The 23,479-nt window shown below is 33.0% G+C and overlaps 1 protein-coding gene across 1 annotated transcript; it reads left to right on the top strand.

The window, feature by feature from the left end:
• Positions 1-6,613: 6,613 nt before the first annotated feature.
• On the top strand, positions 6,614-23,473 carry LOC134268700 (sushi, nidogen and EGF-like domain-containing protein 1; the record flags this gene model as incomplete). Its single annotated transcript, XM_062750943.1, has 8 exons — positions 6,614-6,834; positions 13,538-13,828; positions 14,214-14,351; positions 15,030-15,179; positions 22,303-22,318; positions 22,581-22,838; positions 23,146-23,288; positions 23,399-23,473. Coding segments are annotated over exons 1-8 (1,266 nt in total), but the record flags the coding sequence as incomplete, so codon positions are not given.
• Positions 23,474-23,479: the final 6 nt, after the last annotated feature.

Genomic DNA, 23,479 nt, shown 5'->3' with positions numbered 1-23,479 from the left:
AAAAACGGGGCGGGGCACTTTGGAGGGGTGAGAGAGGTCCTAGGGAGTTTTGGTATAAAATTACATTGCAAAAGCTCAAAATTTTCTTGAAATATCCCCCGGAAAGGATAGTGTTACACACAGACAGAATGTATAAATTTACGACCTGGAACTTTACCTTTTGACCTCAAAATCAAAAGGGGTCTTCCTTAGGCCACGGGGAGTAGTTATGTAAAATTTCATTGCAAAAGCTCAAAGGGTTCTCGATATATCTCGTGGAAACGAAAGTGTTTTAACATACAGAATTTGCGAATTTATGACCTTGACTTTTTGACCTCAAAATCAATAGGGTTCTTTTTTAGTCCAAAGGGAGTTGAATGCAAAATATCATTGCATAAGCTCAAAGGGTTCTCGAGATATCGTGTGGAAAAAACTTTCTACAGACAGAAAGACGGAGGGACGGACAGACCCAAATTAATACCCCCCCCTTTTCAAGCGGGGGAAAATATTTATATGACCAGTACGTACTGGTCCCACTAAAAACTGTCACCAACTTTGTCTTTGTTTGAAGAGTCATCATTTGATACATACTATACCGGGCCCCCAGTAAATGTTCAATCAAGTCTCTTTTTCTTTACTCCTCCTAAGATATTGACAGTGTGAAGGAAAAATTCAAGAGAACTATTTCTTCGAGAAGTAACGTATGCAAATTGAATCAAATTTTTAACGATCTTCCTTGTATTTGGCCATTTTTAGTCTTACTATTAATTTCTAAAGCAAAACATATCATGTACTCCAATTTACTGACTCCATGACTGCCATTTATCAATGAAACATATGGAGATAGCGAACAGTATTCAACACAGTGAACCTTATTTCCTGATCATGACAACGAGCACACGGTGGGTGTGACTGGTGGCAGGGGATGCTCACTTCCATGGCACCTGACCCCACCTCTGATGTTTCGGAGGTCCGTGTTTGCTCTGCTCTTATTTTTTGTATATTGTTTAATGGACTACTGTTCGTTATCTCCATACCCTTTCTAGATATCCGGACGCCAGATTTCCGGATGCTCATTACGGACGATTTTACATCGGAACGAATTTTTAAATGTTATTTTGTCTTGTTTAACTGGTAATTCAGTTATCAGGATGCTTCACATATGCGAACAAATTGACTGGGGACCGAAGCGTCCAGATAAATGAGTCTCCACTGTATCAAAATTTCATAAAACAATGCAAATCAGGAGCATAGCAAACACGGACCTCGAAAACATCAGAGGTGGTATCAGATGCCGTGGAGGAGCGAGCAAACCCTGCCGACCTGTCACGCCCATTGTGTGCTCCTTGTCATGATCGGGAGATAACGTTGTCAATTCAGTGTATAATTAATGTACTAACAATAGTAAAAAAAACGTCAATCAGCATTTGACTCAATGATTAATTGTTTTTGCTGACAAGGTCTTTGTATAGATCAAAAAGCTTCCCAAATGAACTTTAAACGAGACTGTTGATATTCTTGTTTCATCAACCTGTTTGTCAATAATTTATTCTGTTTTATAAATTTTCCAAAGCATGCTTTTGCGTATAGAATCAACAAAGATAAAGTAACTCCGTATGCAGGTGATGAAGGTATATTGCTTAAAGAAGGGAATTAGAAAAAAAGTTAAAGTCATCACGTTTATCATAGAGCTTGGTTGTTAGATTACCATTAACGTCTTCTTCAATTAAAATATCCAAATATAAAACAGATAAATATTTAAGCTGTTGATTTTGGTAAACTCTTGTGATTCCAATTATTAAAATGAAAGTCAGGTATTGTACATGTGCTGTTATGTTATTCAGGGTTTCATTTTCTTGATATCACTCGACTTATTTCAGGTAGAAAAGCCTGTGTTATATTTCAGTTTCATCTTCAAGGAGACAGGTTTGGCATAAACTTAAATAAAACTGTGTGACCTAATTGTGTATCTCTTCATTTATTATAACAATTCTTTATTCTGTACCCCCTAACCTAGTGACGAAAGTTGTACATGTCAATATCAATATTGTACTTGTTAAATTAAAACAATATTGATAAAAAAAAAAATAACTTAGTTTATCTTCAATATTCTGTATTAACCTTATCTGATTTTTTTTGTAGCCATTGTAGTTAGCAGCTGAATATATACAATTCAAAAAATTAAAGTAGATTAAATTGATACTACGTAAATTAAACACATTTGATTATACCTTGTATCCTGACAATAAGAAGTAAGAAGTAAGATAAATTTTCGATCAAAATAAAAAAGTCCTGCAATAGGTCAATATCTTTAAAAAGTTTGGGATTTAATCATTACATACATAATACCTAAATTATACACCTGTATGGTATCAAAATAAATCAGATTTGATTTTTTTAAAAATTTAATATATATGACATTTCCTCAACAATGTCGTAAAAGATATGATTTTGTGTGACTGAGTGGGGATCTGAGTCTAATATATATATATGTATATATATATATATATATATATATATATATATATATATATATATATATATATATATATATATATATATATATATATTAAAGAGAGAAAAGCACAAAGAAATTCACTTTTATAGGATACCCACCCGCCCCAGCCCTTAACTCTCCCCTTTCGGAATCTATCTCCTAGCAGTGCAGGAACAGCAGCGCGGTCGAGATTTCAACCCCGGGGGGGCGGAAGTGGGTATCCTATAAAATGAATTTCTTTGTGTTTTTTATTAATTTTTTTCACTTAGGGCAGTTATATTAGTTAAGAGTTGTTGTAAAATGGCTTTTAAATAATAATTAATTTCATTACAACATGTATTGGTAACAATCCTCTGTTAAAACTAATGTCCAAATAACCTTTACCCATTTTTTCAATGACCGTGTATTTGGGGCAGGCCGGTTTCCATGGCATCAAAGCAATTTTTTTGTTTGCCTAATAGCCGAGCGGTCTAGCGCGCTGTTCCTGCACTGCTGGGATAGATTCCGAAGGTCGAGAGTTCAACCCCGGGCGGGGGCGCAAGTGGGTATCCATATAAAAGTGAATTTCTTTGTGCTTTCTATATTAATATTTCATCACTGTTAAGAGTTGTTGTAAAATGTGCTTTATATATATATATATATATATATATATATATATATTTTTGTTATATACCTATCAATTGCCTTATTTTTTTTACTGTTAATTTTACAGAGTTTGATCCGATTTTCCGGATCACCACACTGTGGTTTTCTAAATCCATATCACCAGTCTCTGAAACTGATTATGTAGTACGCAAAAACATTACGTTATTTTTCTTGCGCGTTAAAAAGTCCCTAGTTATTATGCATTGTTTTATAAATAAATATTATACAATTGATCTCTAAATTTTTTCGCATATTTAGCTAGTTATAAGGGGGTACATAATAAATTTATCATTATAACAGTAACTTGATCCGATGGGTCTTAGCGATTTGACAGGCGCGGATCATCAGATCTAACGAGACGCGAAGACAATTGAGCATAATTGTTGTAAAAATTGTACTTATTATTTTCATTCTACAGTTTTCCTGCAAAGTTTGACTATGACGTCACAAAAGACGTTTGTATGTAATGTTCAGCTTATTATGACGTTATGTTTGCAATGTTACGTATTATAAAGCTTCTGAAGATTTGAAATGAAAGCGCATAAGCTAAACTAAAGGTTTTCGTGTTTCTTTTTTTAAAAAAAAATTTACCTGTAAACTACCGAGCACTGTGGATTTTTTTTTTTGTTTTTTATATATATATATATATATATATATATATATATATATATATATATATATATATATATATATATATATATATATATATATAAAAGTGGGTATCATGTAAAAGTGAATTTCTTTTTGCTTTCTATATTAGTATTTCTTTACTTAGGGCAGTTATGTTAGTTTAAGAGTTGTTGTAAAATGTGCTAAAAAAAAAAAAAATATATATATATATATATATATATATATATATATATATATATATATATATATATATATATATATATATATATATATATATATATATGAATTTTTTTTTTCTGTGGACTCTGTAGAACATTCTTACAAATTTTAAGCCCTGCTAAGAATTCGAGGAATTCGTACGGACTTCTTTGTACCCGGAAGTAACTGGGACTATATATAATGCGAATACACATTTCAAACCTTACATTATTCAATTTAAGGTTTTAAAACTCTTGGCATATCGCTTTTCGTTTTATTTGTCTTGGATTGAAGTCTCTCTAAACTATGCAGACGGTTGTTTTAATTACGTATTTTGTTTTTGTTGTTCCTCAGACATTTTCTTTAACCTTAAATGATATTTAAAAGGAGTTAATTGTATCTTTTACAACAATGGGTTACTGGTTACGTATACGTACATAAAGTTATCTTATGTAAACGTTAAAATATTAGAGGGCCAAAGTTAAGGAAACCCCTATCTTTCAAAGGGGGTTGTACATGTTATATCATAAATATTATGAATTCTGTAGAAGATTAACCCAAGCTATGGGCAACATATGAAAAAAGACCTTTATGCTTTGTCAGAATGGACTAAATGTATCAAACTGGTGTTGAAATTTCACTTTAGGGGCAATATAAAAACTACATATCCATCTTCCTTCGATTTTGCAGTAATGAAGATGTACTGTGCAACATTATATTTGAGAAGTGGTGTAAATGAGAAGGGAATACTCAAAAATTCCAAGAAACTTTTAGAAAATTTGAAATGACAAGAATTTACAAAAAAATCACCTGTTTAAAATCTTACCTCTTTGTAGCTATATACACAACCATTCCCCATGATAAATTAGAGTTCAGGCTTTTTATATCATTGACAGCTGCTTCTATAAAAAAAAATCTTAGGATTCTGATTGAAATCATCTATGTTGTTTTTGGAGACAAAGTCTTTCAATAATCTATTGGAATTCTCAAGGGTACCATTTGCGCCCCGTTATTAACAGTCTTATTTTTATATTCATATGAAACTGGATTTGTGCAAAATTTTATGCGTGAAAAGAAGAAAACACTTGCTATGACCTTCAACTCGACATTTAGATATATCGACGACGTATTGTCAAGTGTTTCTTCGAGATTTCTTCGAGAAATAACCGCATCAAATACTCCAATTAGACGTACTGACTCCACAACTGTCATTTATCAAGAAGTATAAAAATTAAATTATCCTCGTCAGTAGGTAATGTACATGTACTTTTATGTTATTCGGGGTATCATTTTCTTGCTATCACTCGACTTTTATTTCACGTACAAAACCCTGTGTTGTATTTCAGTTTCATCTCTTCAAGGAGACATGACTGTGGCAGCTGATCTCAAGTAAACTCTGTGAACTTATTGTATATCTCTTCATATATAATAAAAATGCTTTATTCTGTACCCTCTAAGCTGGTGACATTAGGTCGTACATGAATGACAATGATTGAAGCAGCTGAATTCAAACAATATTGATTACACAAGAAAATGACTTTATCTTTAATATTCTAGATCTATCTTTTTACCTTAAAGTTATCTGATAACTTCGAATAATAATTCTTTTTGTGCAATTTATTTCTAGTCATTGTAGATTGGAGCTGAATATATTCAATTCTGAATATACACTGTACCTTAGAATTAACGTAGAATAAATTGATACTACGTAATTGATACTACGTAAAATAAACACATTTTGATTACAGCTTGTATTCCTGATGATAAGAAGTACGACAAATTTTCAATGAAAGTAAAACAAATCTTGTAATGTTTCCATATATCTTTAAAACATTGAGATTTAATACGTTGAATACACAATATTTCAAACATAATTTTTTTACAAATGTTAGTACAATTTAACAATGATTATGTATAATCTTACATTCTATACCAGATAATTGTTTAAATGAACAATTGATGATATTCATAATATTATGTGCCTTTGCCAATTATTATAATTGTGTTTGTGCCAATAAATATATGTACTTGTATTTAAACTCTACACCTTGAAGATACAAAATGAATAAGATTTGATTTCCAGTGGCGGATTCAAGGGGGGCGCACCCGGCCTCCCCTAAAATTGTCAAAATTAACGTAAATCATAGTTTCGTCTAGAAAATGTAAATATGTATACTTGGTAGACCTCATTTTTACCCTAAAAAATCTCTAGAATCCAGGAGCTTCACTGGGGGGCCTCAAGGCGGCCCCAGACCCTTGCCTACTTTTGGCGCCCCCTCCCTAACTTCTATTCCTGGATCCGCGCCTGATTTCTTAATTTAATTTATATAAAATTTACCTCAACAAAATAAAGTTAAATATAATACACTTTTCAGAAAACGTTTGTGTCTAGTTTGGAACTTACTCTTACTTATTGTTTTAATGCATTTTTTGTCTGTGGATACAGTTGAAAATCTTAACAAAATCCCTTCAGAGATTTTTATTCAATGTTTGCTCAGAAATAACAAAAGAATAAAGGGCGCGAGGAATTCTAACACGCGTCGTGTACCAGGAAGTAACTTTGGACTATATGTTATGCAATTACACATTCAGGGGTGTTTCAAACGTTTAAATTATTCAATTTAAGGTATTAAAACCCATCGCATATCGGTTTTCGTCCTATTTGTCTTGGATTGAAGTATCTTAAAACTATGCAGACGGATTTTTTAATTACGTGTTTTGTTTTTGTTGTTCCTCAGACATTTTCTTTAACCTTACATGACTTTTTCCCATTTGGAAGCCAGCATGGGGACACAGACATGGCCAAAAATGATGATGGAAGTACTGGTGATATAACTATATCAACACTTTTCCCATTCTTTAATCACCAGCACCCAAAACTCATTGTAAGTACTTTTTAAAAATTAATTAGTATACGTTTTAATCACCAGCACCCAAAACTCATTGTAAGTACATCTTTAAAAATAATTAGTATAAGTTTTATTTTATGAAATGGAAATATAGATATTTTTTCATTTTCATGTAATAAATTAAGTGAAAATAGAACATGTATTCTTGCTCCTATCCGTTTAAATTGTTTAATTTAAAAAAAATATTCTTAAAAATTAGTATCGGACTATAAATGAAATATATGGAGATAACGGAGAGTATTCAAGCTCAGAAATACACTAAACAATACAAAATTGAAGCAGAGCAAACATGGACCCCAAAACATCGGAGGTTGGATATTAGATGCTAAGGTAGGGGTGAGCATCCCTTGCAGACCGTCACATCCGCCCTATGCTCCTTATCATGATCGGGAAATAACAGAAAATCTGTCGACAATTCAGTGTGTAAATCAGCATTTGGCTTAATGATAAATCATATTCGCTCACAAGATCATTGTATTGATTATAGAACTTACGAAATGATGACTTAAACTAAACTGCTCATATTCTTGATAAAATTTAACAAATACACCGTACATCATTAAGCAAAATCGATAACTATTTCAAACTTGATATAAGCCAAACGTATGTAGTGTTATTTATACCGCACACAGTTTTAAAAAAATACTGTTAACAAATTGTACATGACTCAGAGTTAAAAATATGCATTTAGAACTATTAGGTAATTTCCATTGATTGAATTCCGTTGCAATATTTTTATCTACCAATAGTTCTGGAGAATTGACAAAACCAATCATTAGAAAATCGACGGTTGGAAATGGCTGCTGTTTTGTTAAATTAATTCCTTCGAGGCTCTCTCTAGTGACTTGCTCAATGTTTAATGCTAAAAAGGTTTTTGTATTAAAAATTATTTAATGAATACAAGCAAATAAAATAAAAAAATAATAAAAATAAACACTAAATTAAAAAATAAAGTAAAAGAAAAAGACCAATAGAATACAAACATGTATATAAAATGTTATTCTTGATTGTAAATATGATCTTTTAGATATAGAGTTTGGTTCAGGTAATCTAATTTTTTAACTTCTAGGTAAAATATCATCTCCAATTACTGTTATCAGTTTCACACACAGGTTACTGTACAATGATAAATGTATCATTCAACGTATAATAAAAAGAACTATATGTGGTATATTGCATATATTTGCCCCCTCAAAAGTCAAATTTTGAAAACTTCCTGAAATGTGCTGAATTCACTAAATTGTATGAGAAATATAAATTAACAGAAAATATTATAGTGTCAAAGCAGTGTATTCACAATTTTTGTTTTTATGACGTCACAAACTAGTCCGATTTTATATCCTTTTTCAGAAAGAGGACAAAATGGACAAAATTTCAACAATTTTAGCTTTAAAATTTATAGAGCGCAAGTTTGTTCAGGAAAAATATTGACATATTTCATTGATATTATAATTCTACACATTATATCAAAATATTGATCCTGAACACACATGCGCTCGGTGATTTTTACTCAAAATATCGTCGAAATATGTACATTTTTCTGTAAAATTCATAAAATACTGAAATTTACGTCATGTTTGTGACGTCATTACGTACATATATTGGCGTCATTACTCATGAAAATATTCAGTGCTTTGAAGTCACCATATATTTCCCTGTTTAAGAACTTAATTAAATATATCTCCATCAAAGTTTGATTTGGGGGGCAAATATTGGTTATTACCGAATAAAGTTCTTTAAACTTCCTAAATCAGGGTTAATTTGATGCAACTTTTTTTTTCTAAGCGTATCGTGTTAAATTTCACAAATTCCGTCTACACTACTTTGCCCCAAATCTTTTTAAACAGAGAAGCAACTAATTCAGCTTTTTAATGTATAAGACAAGCTAAAAAATAATAACCAATAACAAAACAATCCTAATAAAATAAAAATAAAGCAAGAGGCCCAGGCGCTCACCTGAGTACTTTGGCAAGGGGAAAATCAGTTTAGTATTAAGGTTAGGGTTAAAAATATGCATTTAGAAGCTACTAGATAAATTCTATAACTTGCATTTCATTGCAATGCAAATATAATTTTATTTTTGACCACTTCAGAAGAAATTGACAAAACCAATCATTAGAAAATCGACGGTTGAAAGTGGCATTTTTTTTTAAAATAAAAAATAAAATATAAGTATTGCATTTGAATATACTTCTCTGTATATTTAATTAGATGTACAACAAAAACCAATCTTCCCCTAAAAGGCTAAATAATAATGAAAAACAATATAAACACAGTTGTTAAACTAATGACAAAAACTTTGAAAACTAGTGAAATATCGGAACTTTGATTTACTATAGTGAAATCTTTGGAACTTTGATTATCTATTGTGAAAACTTGGGAACTTTGATTTACTACAACTATAGTTTACTACTGTTTATATTTTAGTATTTTTTGTTAGAAGAATGGGCGAGGCCTAATTTAAATGAATTTGAATTCCATTTACCAAAGATTACACTTTGCCAAGTATTGGTGAAATTGGTTGAGTAGTTATGGGAAAAAATTTAAATTTGTCAAAATTTTACGATGACCACAAAGGCAGACAACGAACAAATTTTGATCACAAACGTTCACTTGAGCCTTTTGCTCAGATGAACTAAAACCACCCCCATCCCCAAAAAGGTGTACTAAAAGACATATAACGAGTGCTAATTCCACATTACTCTGCATTATCGAAAAAAATGCAATGAGAAGATATTTAAATGTGTTATATTTCATGTTCACAGAGACGTTTTTCTACTGATCAGTACGTTTTAACTACTGTTTTTAAAGAGAAAAAGTGAGGATGGGTATAGAAATGGATAATGGATGTGCGGGAAAAACAGGGTTGCGGCATATTTGTGGCAGATTAAGCGGGTTCCATTAAATGTTCAACCAAGCCTCTTTCTTTACTCCTCACTAAGAAAACTTCAGATGACTGTGGAACAATATATTCAAGAAGTAGTGTTAATCAGATGTGGATATCAAAAGTTCCAAAGAACTTTTGGAACATTTGAAATTACAAGGTTTTACCAAAATCAACAGCAGCTTAAAACACGACGTTTCAACTTTATACACAACCATTCCCCACGATAAATTGAAGTCCAGGTTTTTTGATATCATTAATAGCTGCTTTTTCGAAAAAATGAACTCGTAAATCTACTAACTTCTTCATTCGTCAATTGCAAAATTATCAGTACTTTGTGAAAACACATTCTGGCTTCACACACAAGTACTCTAAAGTTGACATCAAGAATCTTGAATTTCTGATTGACAATACCTATGGTTTTTGGAGATCAGGTCTTCCAACAATCTATTGGAATTCCCATGGGTACCAATTGCGCTCTGTTATTAGCAGACCTATTTTTGTATTCACACGAAGCAGAGTTTATGCAAAATCTTATGCGTGAAAAGAAGAAAACACTTGCTGTGGCCTTCAACTCAACATTAAGATATATCGACGACGTATTGTCAATTAACAATGGTAATTTCCATTCATATTTCGTTACAATACATCCTGGTGAGCTTGAGATAAAAAATATTACAGAGTCTGACACATCTGTTACAAATATGGATATTTTACTTTAAAAAAAAGACGTTAATGGTAATCTAACAACCAAGCTCTATGATCAACGTGATGATTTTAACTTTTCTATCGTCAACTTCCCTTACTTATGCAACAATATACATGTATATTCATCACCTGCGAACTGTGTTTATATATCTCAGTTGATTCGATACCAAAGAGCATGCTCTACGTATTCATGAACACTTTCTAAAACGAGGTAAATCATTGACAAACAAGTTGATGAAACACGAACATCAGCAGTCTTGTTTAAAGTCATCATTTCGTAAGTTCTTTGGTCGATACAATGACCTTGTCAGCAAATACAATTTATCATTGAGTCAAATGCTGAATCACGTTTTTCATACTAATTGTTAGTCCATTATCCATACACGGAATTGACGACGGATATTCCCGTTATTTCCCGATCACGACAAGGAGCACACGACGGGTGTGACCGGTCAGCAGGGGATGCTCACTCCTCCATGGCACCTGATCCCATCTCTGATTTGTATTGTTTTATGGACTTTCGATCTTGAATACTGTTTGTTATCTCCACATCCTTCACACAGATCAATATATTCTTTCAAAACGTATGCAAGTTTAGTTACTCAATTAAAAATATTTATTAAGACAAATGAAACTAGTGCTAATTGTAACGGGGACCGTTACAGATGTTCCCCAAACGCTCCCCATGTCCCTTATCGTGCCTTTTTCTTCTAAGACCTTTTATAAATATGCTAAGTATCCCAAGATTTCATTTAAGAATATAAAAGTTAATGATATCAACTATCAACGATATATTGTTTAACGTTTTGCATGCGCGCACACGTACATGTACATGCATATACAAGATGATTATAGCATGTTGATTAAGCGATTAACATATCTTTCTATCCCACGAATCAAAGAAAAAAATACATATATAAATTTACCATTTTTCAAGCATATGTCATATTTTTAATATATCGATTAACATTTTATTTCTCTACTTATTTTAACCTCGGGCTCAAAGTTGGTTTTATTCCGACGACAAGGCAGGGTTAAAGTCGACTAAGGGTATCACGCCAATACCTAACCAATCAAAATGAACTTATTCAATAGTAGTTCCATACATGGAAAAGGGATTTTCCTTTCTGTTCAGAATTTTTTTTAATATTTCCTCTCAGGCCATTTTGACAACTCTGATACCTGTGCCTGGTAAATTTTATATACTTTGTAAATAAATATATAAAGGTTTTTTGACCGGAACTATTCATTTTTTCCAATGCATAGGGGGCTACTCTCTGGGTTTTACAAGAGATGTTTAAAAAGACATTCGTGTCAGCTAATGTGACCTATATTGTTTAACACCTTCTTATTTATATTTTTTTCATGAATGCAAATATCTGATTATTTTACGAAGGAGCGTACATGTATATTGATTTTTTATATACCGAAAATCGCTATTTCTGGGGATTGCGTAATTCTAAAAAAAAAATTCAAATAAATTTCAAAGGTAAATTAAACAGAGGATGCTTGGTATTAAAATATTATTTCAAATCAGTAGAATCGAATGCTATTAACGACATCTGAATAAATAGGCTATAAAAGGCTTATATGCCAACTTTGGTCATCTGCACTTTAATTTTAAACACGACAGGATTTGTAATTTTTTCTGTATAAATTAATAATTTCTATATACTTTGGAAACTCAAATGAAATATTTTAATACACTTTCCTCGAGCTCTTTTCTGCAGTTTTCCTGAAATTTTATGTGGGTCCGAGGTGTTATTTGAGTTTAACAGTGATTCTCTACGTTGCCATTAATTTGATTTGTTTGTGGGTGTGTGGGGTGGGGGGGGGTGGGGGTGGGGAGGGGGGTATTTTTATTTTTAACCTATTTAACGTTGGAGTTGAATCTTGTATCTTACTCCAAGAATTTAAGATTGATTGTGACATTTGGATGAAAGGTCAAGGTCATTAAAAACCACCACCTCTTTAACTTCTATCCTGCCAACCGAAATAAACTCTGAAAGGTGTTTCTAGATACATGTACAATTCATGTACTTCATGTTTCTTTTTACCCTTGGGTCAAGGACAAAGGTTAAGGTCGATTTCAAGTTCATAGGTCAAGGTGATTTTGGTAAATAAATAATATCAACATTTCATTCAGGTTACCAGTGACCTTGACCTAAGTTTCAAAGTCAAGGGTAAAAAGATCTGCATGCTTCAGTATGTTACATGTCTTGACATTTAGAAGTTCTTAATTCTGCATGAACATCAAACACTCAAGTATACTGTCTTTTAATACATTGTGTGCGGTCGCATGTGCATGCACGTCCATGTATTTACTTTTGATAGTAGTATAATGTAGGCAATCATTATATCTATTCATATTTGAAATTTCACCCTGTATTATTGAGAACCAAGAAAGTTGTAGGCATTTAAATTTTTAGCCAATCAGATTGCAGCACACGTGCATGTGCGTGCGTTCATGATTATTCTTATATATCCTGCTGTAGATCTTCATAATGTAAGACTATGTTCAAAATTTCAAAGGATTTTGTCAGAAAACAAAATAGATTTTTAGACTTTAAGTTTCAGCCAATCGCAGCGAAGGGCACCTGCATGCGCGTGAGATCTTGCTATTTTGACCATGTCATCATGTCTATACTACTATTATATCCTTATATTATGAGTTTCAAAGCATTTCATCCAATATTTAAAAAGTTACGGCTAAATCTATTATATTGGTCATTTCACGTGTTACACGTGCGCGCACCTGCACGCACGTGCGCGCAAAATGACCTTCGTTCCGCACATCTACATAACATACCTAGTGACCCTAAAAAGGTTTCACCTAGATCGGATGAGTAGTTTACGAGAACACTCGCGGACAAAAAAGTACCGGAGAACAAAGAAAAAATTCAGAAAAAGTAAAAACAATATGTTCCCAAACTTCGTTTGGGGAACATAATAAACGAGTATTTGGATAATTTTCATCAGGAATTGGTTTTATCTATATAACAATGATATATTGATATATACTTTTCATTTTTTACATTTTTTCAGTCGAAATAATTCTAATAATTATATAAATGTCGGTTTATACAGGTTAACACAAATGGAGTGGTTTCATTTCTACAAACTGTCAGTACATACACACCTAACCCATTCCCCATTGCCAATGACGCGAGGATGATAGCACCATTTTGGGCAGATGTGGACACGAGAAACGGAGGTAGAGTTTGGTACAGAGAAACCGTAAATTCTACCCTACTTGACAGAGCCAGCGAAGAGGTCCGAGCTTATTTCCCCAGATTCTTCAGATTCAGAGCTTCGTGGATATTTATTGCTACCTGGGATAGAGTCGCATACTACGGCTGTGACAGTCCTTGTTCAAAGGTTCATATGAATTGATTTTTTTCCAATACACTTTTAATCTCGTTTAAGGCACGTATTATCATTTGAAAGGATGGAAACAGTTGGCAAAATGATAATTTAACAAAAAAAAGTTAGAAAGGAAAATAAAACGTATTTAGTCGTTTCAAGTCTCTTGTATTGAACCAAAATACAATGATTGCATTGAAACATTTCTGACCTCAAATGAAGTTTTCATGTGACAGTGATACAAATTAGAATTAGGAATTTTGATAAATGCAACTTATCGTCCTATAATAAGAAATGACATAAAATTTATTAAATGCCTTACTCTCTACATAGATATCTAATATAGATATATTAACAAATTATCCACAACCAACTCTTAGACTTTTAAAAAACATTTCAGACAAACACATTTCAAGCAGTTTTGATAACCAATGGACAACATTCATTTACTTTATACAACTACGAGCAAATTGAATGGACGACGGGTACAGCAAGTGGTGGTAATGCTACGACTGGACTTGGAGGAACTCCTGCTCAGGTCTGACCTTATAATTAATAATATTTTAGTGTATGTCACAATGCTTTATACGCAAATTATGTAAACGATTTCTATAAATTGTTAGACATTTTATTCAAAAATTCTAAAAATATCTGGACCCCCCCCACTTTTTTCCCCAAAAATATATTTACTATTTAAAAAGTTCCTTGAAAGTTTGCCCCCCCCCCCCCCCCCACTTCTCACCGCAGTGTATTGATATCAAGGAAATGTACTATTGTATGCTGAAAAAATCGGTAGCGGAAGGAAGTTGGAATTGAAAAAAAGTTTGCCCCCACCCCCACCCAACGAAATAGGATTTTCAAGTTTGGGCAACTCCATTTTTTTTTTGCTTGTCAACTTTTGGAGGGGTAAGTAATTTTTTTTCTCTGGCTGCCCCCCCCCCCTACACTTTCAAAAACGATGCTACATGCCTGATTTGATGTCTTAATTTTCTGGTAAATATCCAAATGTAAAACAGGCATGTCAGACTATGTGGTATCTTTTAACTCCACAGAGAGATATTGTTTCAAGGTAGGAACAAAAATGACAACTGTTTATAGATATTTCTTAATGTTAAATTGAAGGCCACAATATTTTGATTTTACTTTTCATGTAAATTTTTTTAAAACATTAAATAGAATGATTTTGGAATACGTAAAGCATTTCTTCTCTTTAAAGGTTGGCTTTAATGCGGGAGATGGTATTGTGTTTTTCACGGTGAACGCATCGCGCACTATAGACATTATTAATGTTGATGAAATGTCCAATGTTGACATACCAGGAAAATTTGCATTCAGAATAGATGCTAGTGACATAACAGACGGGGGTGTAATACAAAAGGTAAGTTAATGAATGGGGACCATTTTTAATGGACCTACCGTCACGGTAGCTTAGTCGGTAGAGTGATCGCTCCATAACCCCGGGGGTTCGAAACCAGGTCGCGACTGACCAAATCGTTGATACAATAGTAAACAAGAAGGATATGAAGATAACGAACAGTATTCAATCTCAAAGTCCATAAAACAATACAAAATAAGAGCAGAGCAAACATGGACCCTGAACATCAGAGGTGGGATCAGGTGCCATGGAGGAGTGAGCATCCCCTGCCGACCGGTGTCGCATAATATTCGTTCCGGGTATTTCACGTTCCGGCCGGAACCTTAAAATCATAATATTGGTTCCGGATTTTACTGTAATATAGGTTCCGGCCATGAGTTCAATCTTCGAATCGCGGTATCTGTCCAGATTTCATTCCACACTGAGTCATGGAATTAGTGGGGGTTTTTTCTTGAGGTTTTAGCATCACGCAGCGACATTCTATTTTCGTGCGTCGCGCAATGTTTTGTACTTAGCAATTTTAAAAAATAGATGAATAAATAGCCTGATGATACTCTTTCTGATACATATGACTTTGGTCCCATTATAAGGTTTTGTTTATCTTATGTATACAAATCGGTTATCTACAACTCAATTCCTTTTGTTTATTTAGTGCATGCCAGGTGTGAATCTCTCGCTTCAATGCACGCAAACCCGTAAAGACAGGTTAAGAGCATGGTTATGAGATAAACAATTTAAGACCGGGTTTACGAAAGACTAACATTTAAAGAAACACAATGTCAAAGAATTAATTAATTGATAATTTTTTTTATTTCTGAATTCGATAAAAGTAAAGAACAAATATTGATAATTATATATTTACGGAATTAAATTCTCTGTTTAAATGATATTACACGACTTGTCAGTCGAGGCTCAAACACGGCTTCCATTCCTCATAATTAAAGATTTTTTTTCATAATTAGATATTATTGATGAAATGGCATAGTTTATATTCCATTTGAAATATGTATATGATTCACTGTTGAAGAATGTTACGTATATGGTTTATTTTCTTCTAAATTAATCTTCATACTACATGTAGGTACAGTACATGTATTTCATGATGATATGATTTATTCTGTAATGAAATAAACATGAAAACATAAGAATACGAGTATGGTTTATTCCCTTTAATACCAAAAAGCCAAGCACGTGTAGTTAATGAAAATGATAATTTTTTTAATCGTCGGAAGAAAAAAAATAGTAATTGAGATATGAAAAGTAAAGACAATATATGTTGACTGGCTCGGCTTTTTATTTAATACGATCAAATAAAAATTAATTTTTTTCTTTTCTTTTCTTTCGTCTTTTTTTTTTTTTTTTTTTTTTGCTATTTGTTTGTTTTAAAGGAATTAAAATGCACATTAGTGTTACCTCGAGGAATGTCCTAACCACCAACCGCTTAAGATATGTGGTAAAAATAATTATTTCTGCATGGGTGTTTGAATACATAAAACACGATGAAGTTGGTAAAAATATGATCGTTTTATACATGCCATTCATAGGCGTCAGAACCGGAGGGGGTGGGAGTAGGGAGGCTTAGCCCCCACTTTTTTTTGCAAAAATAGGCATAATATAGACATCGTACATCGAGGCGTAGGTTTACCCCCCCCCCCCCCCCCCCCCCCCCCCACACACACACACACGGAACCAAAAATTATGGTAATAATAAACGTTCCGGGTTGCAATTACTGAAAGATATTTCATATATTTTAGCTACTTAGTTGTTTCTTTTCCATTTTGTTACGAAGCTAAGTTAGCCCGGAACCAAAAATTATGCTCATAATAAACGTTCCGGGTTGCATTTACTGAAAGATATTTCTTATATTTTAGCTACTAAGTTGTTTGTTTTCCAGTTTTTGACGAAGCCAAGTTAGCCCGGAACCAAAAATTATGCTCATAATAAACGTTCCGGGTTGCAATTACTTAAAGATATTTCATATATTTTAGCTACTAAGTTGTTTGTTTTCCAGTTTTTGACGAAGCCAAGTTAGCCCGGAACTAAAAATTATGGTCATAATAAAATTTCCGGGTTGCAATTACTGAAAGATATTTCATATATTTTAGCTATTTAGTTGTTTGTTTTCCAGTTTTTGACGAAGCCAAGTTAGCCCGGAACCAAAAATTATGGTCATAATAAACGTTCCGGGTTGCAATTACTGAAAGATATTTCATATATTTTAGCTACTAAGTTGTTTGTTTTCCAGTTTTTGACGAAGCCAATAGCAAGTTAGCCTGGAACCAAAAATTATGCTCATAATAAACGTTCCGGGTTGCAATTACTGAAAGATATTTCATATATTTTCCGGGTTGCAATTACTGAAAGATATTTCATATCTATTTGCAACTCAGTTGTTTTTCCCCAGTGTTTGACAAAGCCAAGTTAGCCCGGAACCAAGAATCATGGTCATGCTTAACGTTCCGGGATGTAATAACTCATAGATATTTCATATTTTTGTTACTTAGTTATTTGTTTTCCATTTTGTTACGAAGCTAAGTTAGCCCGGAACCAAAAATTATGGTCATAATAAACGTTCCGGGATGCAATTACTGAACTTCCTATTTCAAGTTATCATCACGTGTAGATGTAGAAGGGGCTGGGGTGGTAGCTCCCCCTTAGTCACTTAAAGAATTTAGTTAAAACAATCGAATTAAATTTTGATCCACTCGCATACTCGCATCCCTTAGTGTAGCTACTAGCGAGTATGCAAGCAAATCTAGCATCTAAAACCATATTCGAATACATGTTTTGTATAATCATATATGTGACCCCCCCTCCCCCCCCAAAAAAAATCAGGTTTGGAGACGATTAAAGATTTTATTTTCCTTATTTATTAAGAACATTTCTGAGTTAGTACTTCTTTATTGGGTGTATCCCTAGTCCTTTTTTTAGAAGCATGTTTTAATTTAAGACTGACATGTTTAAGTATTTTTTTAAAATTCATTTTAATCGATTTCTATTGCATACATATACCTTTAGCAGATTAGTCCATTTTTATCCAAGTTTTGTGTAAAAAAAAGAGATTGATATAATAGAGTTATTTGTGTACAATCTAATTTACATTTAGCAGAAACAGAAAAACGGAGCTACATGACAATATACAAGTAACTTTTCTTTGTGTTATAGTTGTTTGTATTATTGGATAAGTATTTTAGAAAAGATATAAGGCATACATGTAACATCGTTTCTTGTTCTTTGTCCAAGTTGATCAACAAACTCTCTCTCTCTCTCTCTTCCACGAAGAGGAAGTCACCTCTATAAACTTTCTTTAATTTTTTGAATATGTGTTGTTTCTCTGCTGTTTTAATTATTTACATCGGCTTAAACCAATAAATGCAGCAGATTGGTTTAGATCTTTTGAATGTATCCCCCCCCCATCCCTCCGTTTTTGTCCCAATAAAAAAACAATAAATTGTATATTTTTATCTACTTGGAAAGGGCTTGAATAAATCTTTTTTGATGTTTTAATCTTTAAATGCATACATGTCAATGAGCGCATTCTTATTAACTGTTCTCTCCATTTCTATTTGTACAGGTATATACATATATTCACACGGTATGATGTTCATAAATGGATTTAGTTCATTAAAGAAATCATTAATTTACAGTATATAGTTGATTTATTTACACAAAAAACATTCTTAATTGTTTTCCTGACACCAGCGTTTCTTAAAATCACCTAAGATATGACAGGTCCGCAGTCATCTTAAAGTTAGGACTAAGATTAGGAGGTCTCCTAAGATAGGATAGCTTCGATGGCCTCACTTAAGACTAAGATATGTCGAAAGTTCGTCTTAAGAGATGTCTTAGTCCTAAGATTCTTCATAAGCATGCCTGCAGGTTTTCATTTTAAATTAAGATTTTACATTCCCATCGAGTTCTAGAGGGGAAATACACGTTTTATCAGAATGAATTAAAGAGAAACCTTTTCTTTTTTCCAAATAATTATAGTTTTTGAAAGTTGGTAAAAAAAAATCTATTATATCTATAGGAAAAGTCATTCAAAGATGTCTTTTGAAAAATCAGGTAGGCGATAGAACAAACGTTCGCGGTTGCCTTCCCCACTAAGACTCCTTTGTTTGTTGAACACATTCAACAAATTGTTAATTAAAATATAGAAAATTTTATACCAAGCAAATCAAGTTTTTTGTCTACTGTTCACTGCAGGGGAAGGGGGGGGGGGGGTGAGTGAGCAGACTTCACAATGCTATTCATATAAATAGTAAAATACAGATCTGTGTCTGTAATACATTTCTTCTTCAGTGTTATTTTTACTAATAAATACAAATGTACTTGTACTTACGTGCATAAATAAAAATGAGTTGAATTTTATTCAAACGTTTTTAGCCGTTTAATTGAAACATTTCCAAGTTGAATTTTGTTGACATATAACATTAAAATAAAAAAAAAAACTTCACCTGACGAAGAAAAATAATCAAAAAACGGGAAACACTTTTCCTTCGTATTAAATGCTTAAATTATAAATTCTCTTTTTAGATCCGGCATGCACTCGTTTCCCATTATGTTCTTGTATTTTAATTTATTTTATATTTGGTTTAAAGAAACGCAACTACATGTATGGGTGTTTAAAAAATTGTAAGGAAATTAAAATATTATTCCTAATAATTAAAGTATTTTATGGTAAATATAATTAATCTATCACCATTATCATCTGATCAGGGTGGTCATGTGTGCTTACGGCGATTCGCAAGACTGAGCAATTATTCGTATCGATAGAAGCCAAGTCTATCGTAAAACAGCACGATGGGGGGTATATCAATGTAAACAAGTTTCACACCTTCTTTTGTTTACAAAGAATCAAAATAATCAACTGGAATTTCATGGATTAATATAATATTTAAATCAGAGACATCAATAAATATATAATGTCTCTGGTAAAAAGACCGCATATTCTGACTTGAAATGTAAACACATATGTATGTCTTACGATTAAATCCTGCTGTATCATATACAAAAGTATAAAAGAAAGAAGAATATTAGAATTAACAGCCAATATTAAATATAAATAGAGAGTTTAATAGGGTGCTTGGTTGCCCGGAACGTTTTTTACGGCCGGAACCAATCTTACGCGGGCCGGAACGTTTATTATGGCCCGGAACCAATATTATAGGTATTTAGCGTTCCGGCCGGAACGCCAAGTTACCCGGAACGTATATTATGCGACACCGGTCACACCCGCCGTGTGCTCCTTGTCACGATCACGAAATAACGGGAAAAAACCCGTCGTCAATTCAGTGTATAAATAATGGACTAACAATTGGTACGAAAAAAGTCAGTCAGCATTTGACTCAGTGATAAATTGTATTTGCTGACTAGGTCATTGTATCGACCATAGAACTTACGAAATGATGACTTTAAACGAAACTGTTGATAGTCTTTTTTTATCAACAAGTTGAAGATAGCAAAGTTGAAGTCATCACGTTGATCATAGAGCTTGGTTGTTAGATTCCCATTAACGTCTTTTCCAAGTAAAATATCTAAGTATGAAACAGATGTGTCAGACTCTGTAATATCTTTTTATCTCAGCTCACCAGGATGTATTGTATTGACATATGAATGGAAATTATCATTGTTAATTTACAGTACGTCGTCGATATATCTTAATGTTGGGTTGAAGGCCAAATCAAGTGTTTTCTTCTTTTCACGCATAAGATTTTGCATAAATTCTGCTCATATGAAAATAAAAATAAGTCTGCTAATAACGGAGCGCAATTTGTACCCATGGGAATTCCAATAGATTGTTGGAAACAAACATTTCTGTTCCTTTGCAATGCTCTTGGCACTTTGAAGTGAAAGTGCTGGTCTTTTGGATTAGACCTTAAAAAACCGAGATCTCGTGTCACGTAAGGCGTTGGAACGATGAAAAAAAAGTTTCACTGCTCAATGGCCCAGAGTGCCGAGTAAAGGTCCCTCCAACGGTATATGGTGACGTCTCTATAATTATGAGTGAAGATTATCGACAGGGACATAATCAAAATGGAGCTTAGTATGCATCGCAAACCATCTTCATCATTAGGGAATCTCTGAACAACTGTTTGATGATTCAGGGCGTGTAATATAGAGCGCGTCCATGTGTTTACATCAGGGAGGAAATTTTTTTACAACAAATATATCCTAAACAGCCTAGCACCTAAAAAAAGTACTAGATACAATGTTATACTGGTATGTCATTTTTACAATGAAGTGCATGCATAAGTGGTAAAACTTTCATTTGAATGAAAAAGTTGAAGTTTTCTTATTGAATGCCACTTCTTACATAATTATTACATAATTTACGTTCATTTCTTTAGAAAAGAGAAAGAAATATTCGCCCAATGCTTATTTTAGAACACCTCACTTTTCGCGACGAATTATGAATTTATCTTGTTTATTGAAGTTACCATAACACATGAATCTGTCAAACACGTGCTTATTCGGTTTTGCTGTAGACCGTCAATGTAATTTATAATTGGCTTTTGGAATTATATCTATGGAATATCTGTTTAACAGGTATTCAAGTGAACCATTTGACTAAGAAATGAGCTTTTCATTATATAAATGGTGCCTGTTTTGGAGGGTAAAAGTTGATATTGACATCCCAAGGAAAACCACTGTCAACCGACGCGTCAGCGGAGGTTGACAACTTGTGGATATAAATTAGATACCCCCCAAAAACGGCGCCGTTTATTTTATTATACTGAATGTCTTCTTGATTTACTATGTCAGCAATACAAATCATTAATAGCCTTTTCGTTTACGTTTAGAAAGCTTTCAAACTCCCTGCTACTTCGAAAATGATTTACTGGCCTCTTTATTGTTTATTTGATACTCTACGAGTCCTTTATCATCTAAAGTTTCGTTATTTCTCCACTCCAAGCATGTTTCGTCTGTCGTTTGTTGTTTTCAAGTAAGCTACATCGGACGCAAACTTTTATTGACGTCAAGTTTATTCTGGTTCTTTCAAACGCGCAACTGACGTTTTGAGAATTCTACGGTGAACCGTACGCGCATAATTTCCACGCATGTGGCATTACCGTTGTGTTACCCATTGTCACGTGTGTTGCTAAGGCCGAGTGTAATAGAACAGATTGTTAACTGCGTCTAAACCAATCAGATTTTAGTATTTAACATGAAAGTATAATAATATAATATATGACAATCAACTTTCTATAGATAACACAAATCTTTCCATTCAAACAAAAAAAAAATACTATTTAAATGTGCGTCATTAGTGAATGTATTGCAATTAATCATTGAAGCAGAATTTCATATACAATGTAGTTTGAATGCGGATTTGGGGTATTTATTCAGAAATATTCCTTTTAAAATTTTACATCGTTTTGATATTGTAGGTGACCTGACTATAACCCCTCGATACGGTCCACTGTTAGGAGGGCAGTATCTTGTTCTCAGTGGTCCATGCATTGAGCCAACTGCAACCATAACAGCTACATATCTTGGGTCACCAAAAACTTACATCTGTGATCGAAAATCAGAATTTAGCATAGTATGCATAACACCAATATTCCAACACACCGGGGATGCAATTATACAGATAAAAATAGAGACTAACGGTGTGGAGAAAACATTTCGAGGTCTCTACACAATCTGTAAGTAGTTGAAGGTTATTCCTTAGTGTTTTGATTTCTCTTGTTGGTCTTCTAAAAATCTTTCCTGTTCCTATACAAGACTAACTAAGAATTAATTTAATCACCACAACCATTGAATACGCATGCGTTTTATGTGTGTGTATTGTGTATGGAATACAATTATAAGAAAAATTAAATTATCAAATTCATTTGAATGAATATATGTATAAAAGTTGATGAACAAAACCGACCTGGTTTCAGACATATTCTTTATTCCCTAAAATTATAACAGTATATTTTATAATATATAACAAACCTGAACTTTTAGTAAACCCTGCGGACAGCAAGCATCGAGTGTATAGGCATAACTCTGATGAATGGTTCGCTGGACAGAAATCAATATCATGGGAGCCAGATGCTTCAGAACTTCAGGATAATGAAACTGTCGATATACATCTTTTCTCTTTAAAAGTACGGGGAATCTTTAAATTAAATTTTTACCGTTTTACAAATGATAAATAAATTTCATGAACATATGTTAAGGTTTCTAATATTCATAATTGTCGAAAAATAATTGTTAGGAGGAAAGCGATCGTAAGTTGTCATGGAAGAGTCAGGTTGTCCTTCAAGGTGTACACCGAGCCTTAGGATCAGCAGTTATT

This window comes from Saccostrea cucullata, unplaced genomic scaffold (assembly GCF_032062105.1).
Source record: "Saccostrea cucullata isolate Sc308-1 unplaced genomic scaffold, CSIRO_AGI_Scuc_v1 ctg8851, whole genome shotgun sequence".
NCBI lineage: Eukaryota > Metazoa > Mollusca > Bivalvia > Ostreida > Ostreidae > Saccostrea > Saccostrea cuccullata.
This window is presented reverse-complemented; position numbering and strand designations above follow the sequence as displayed.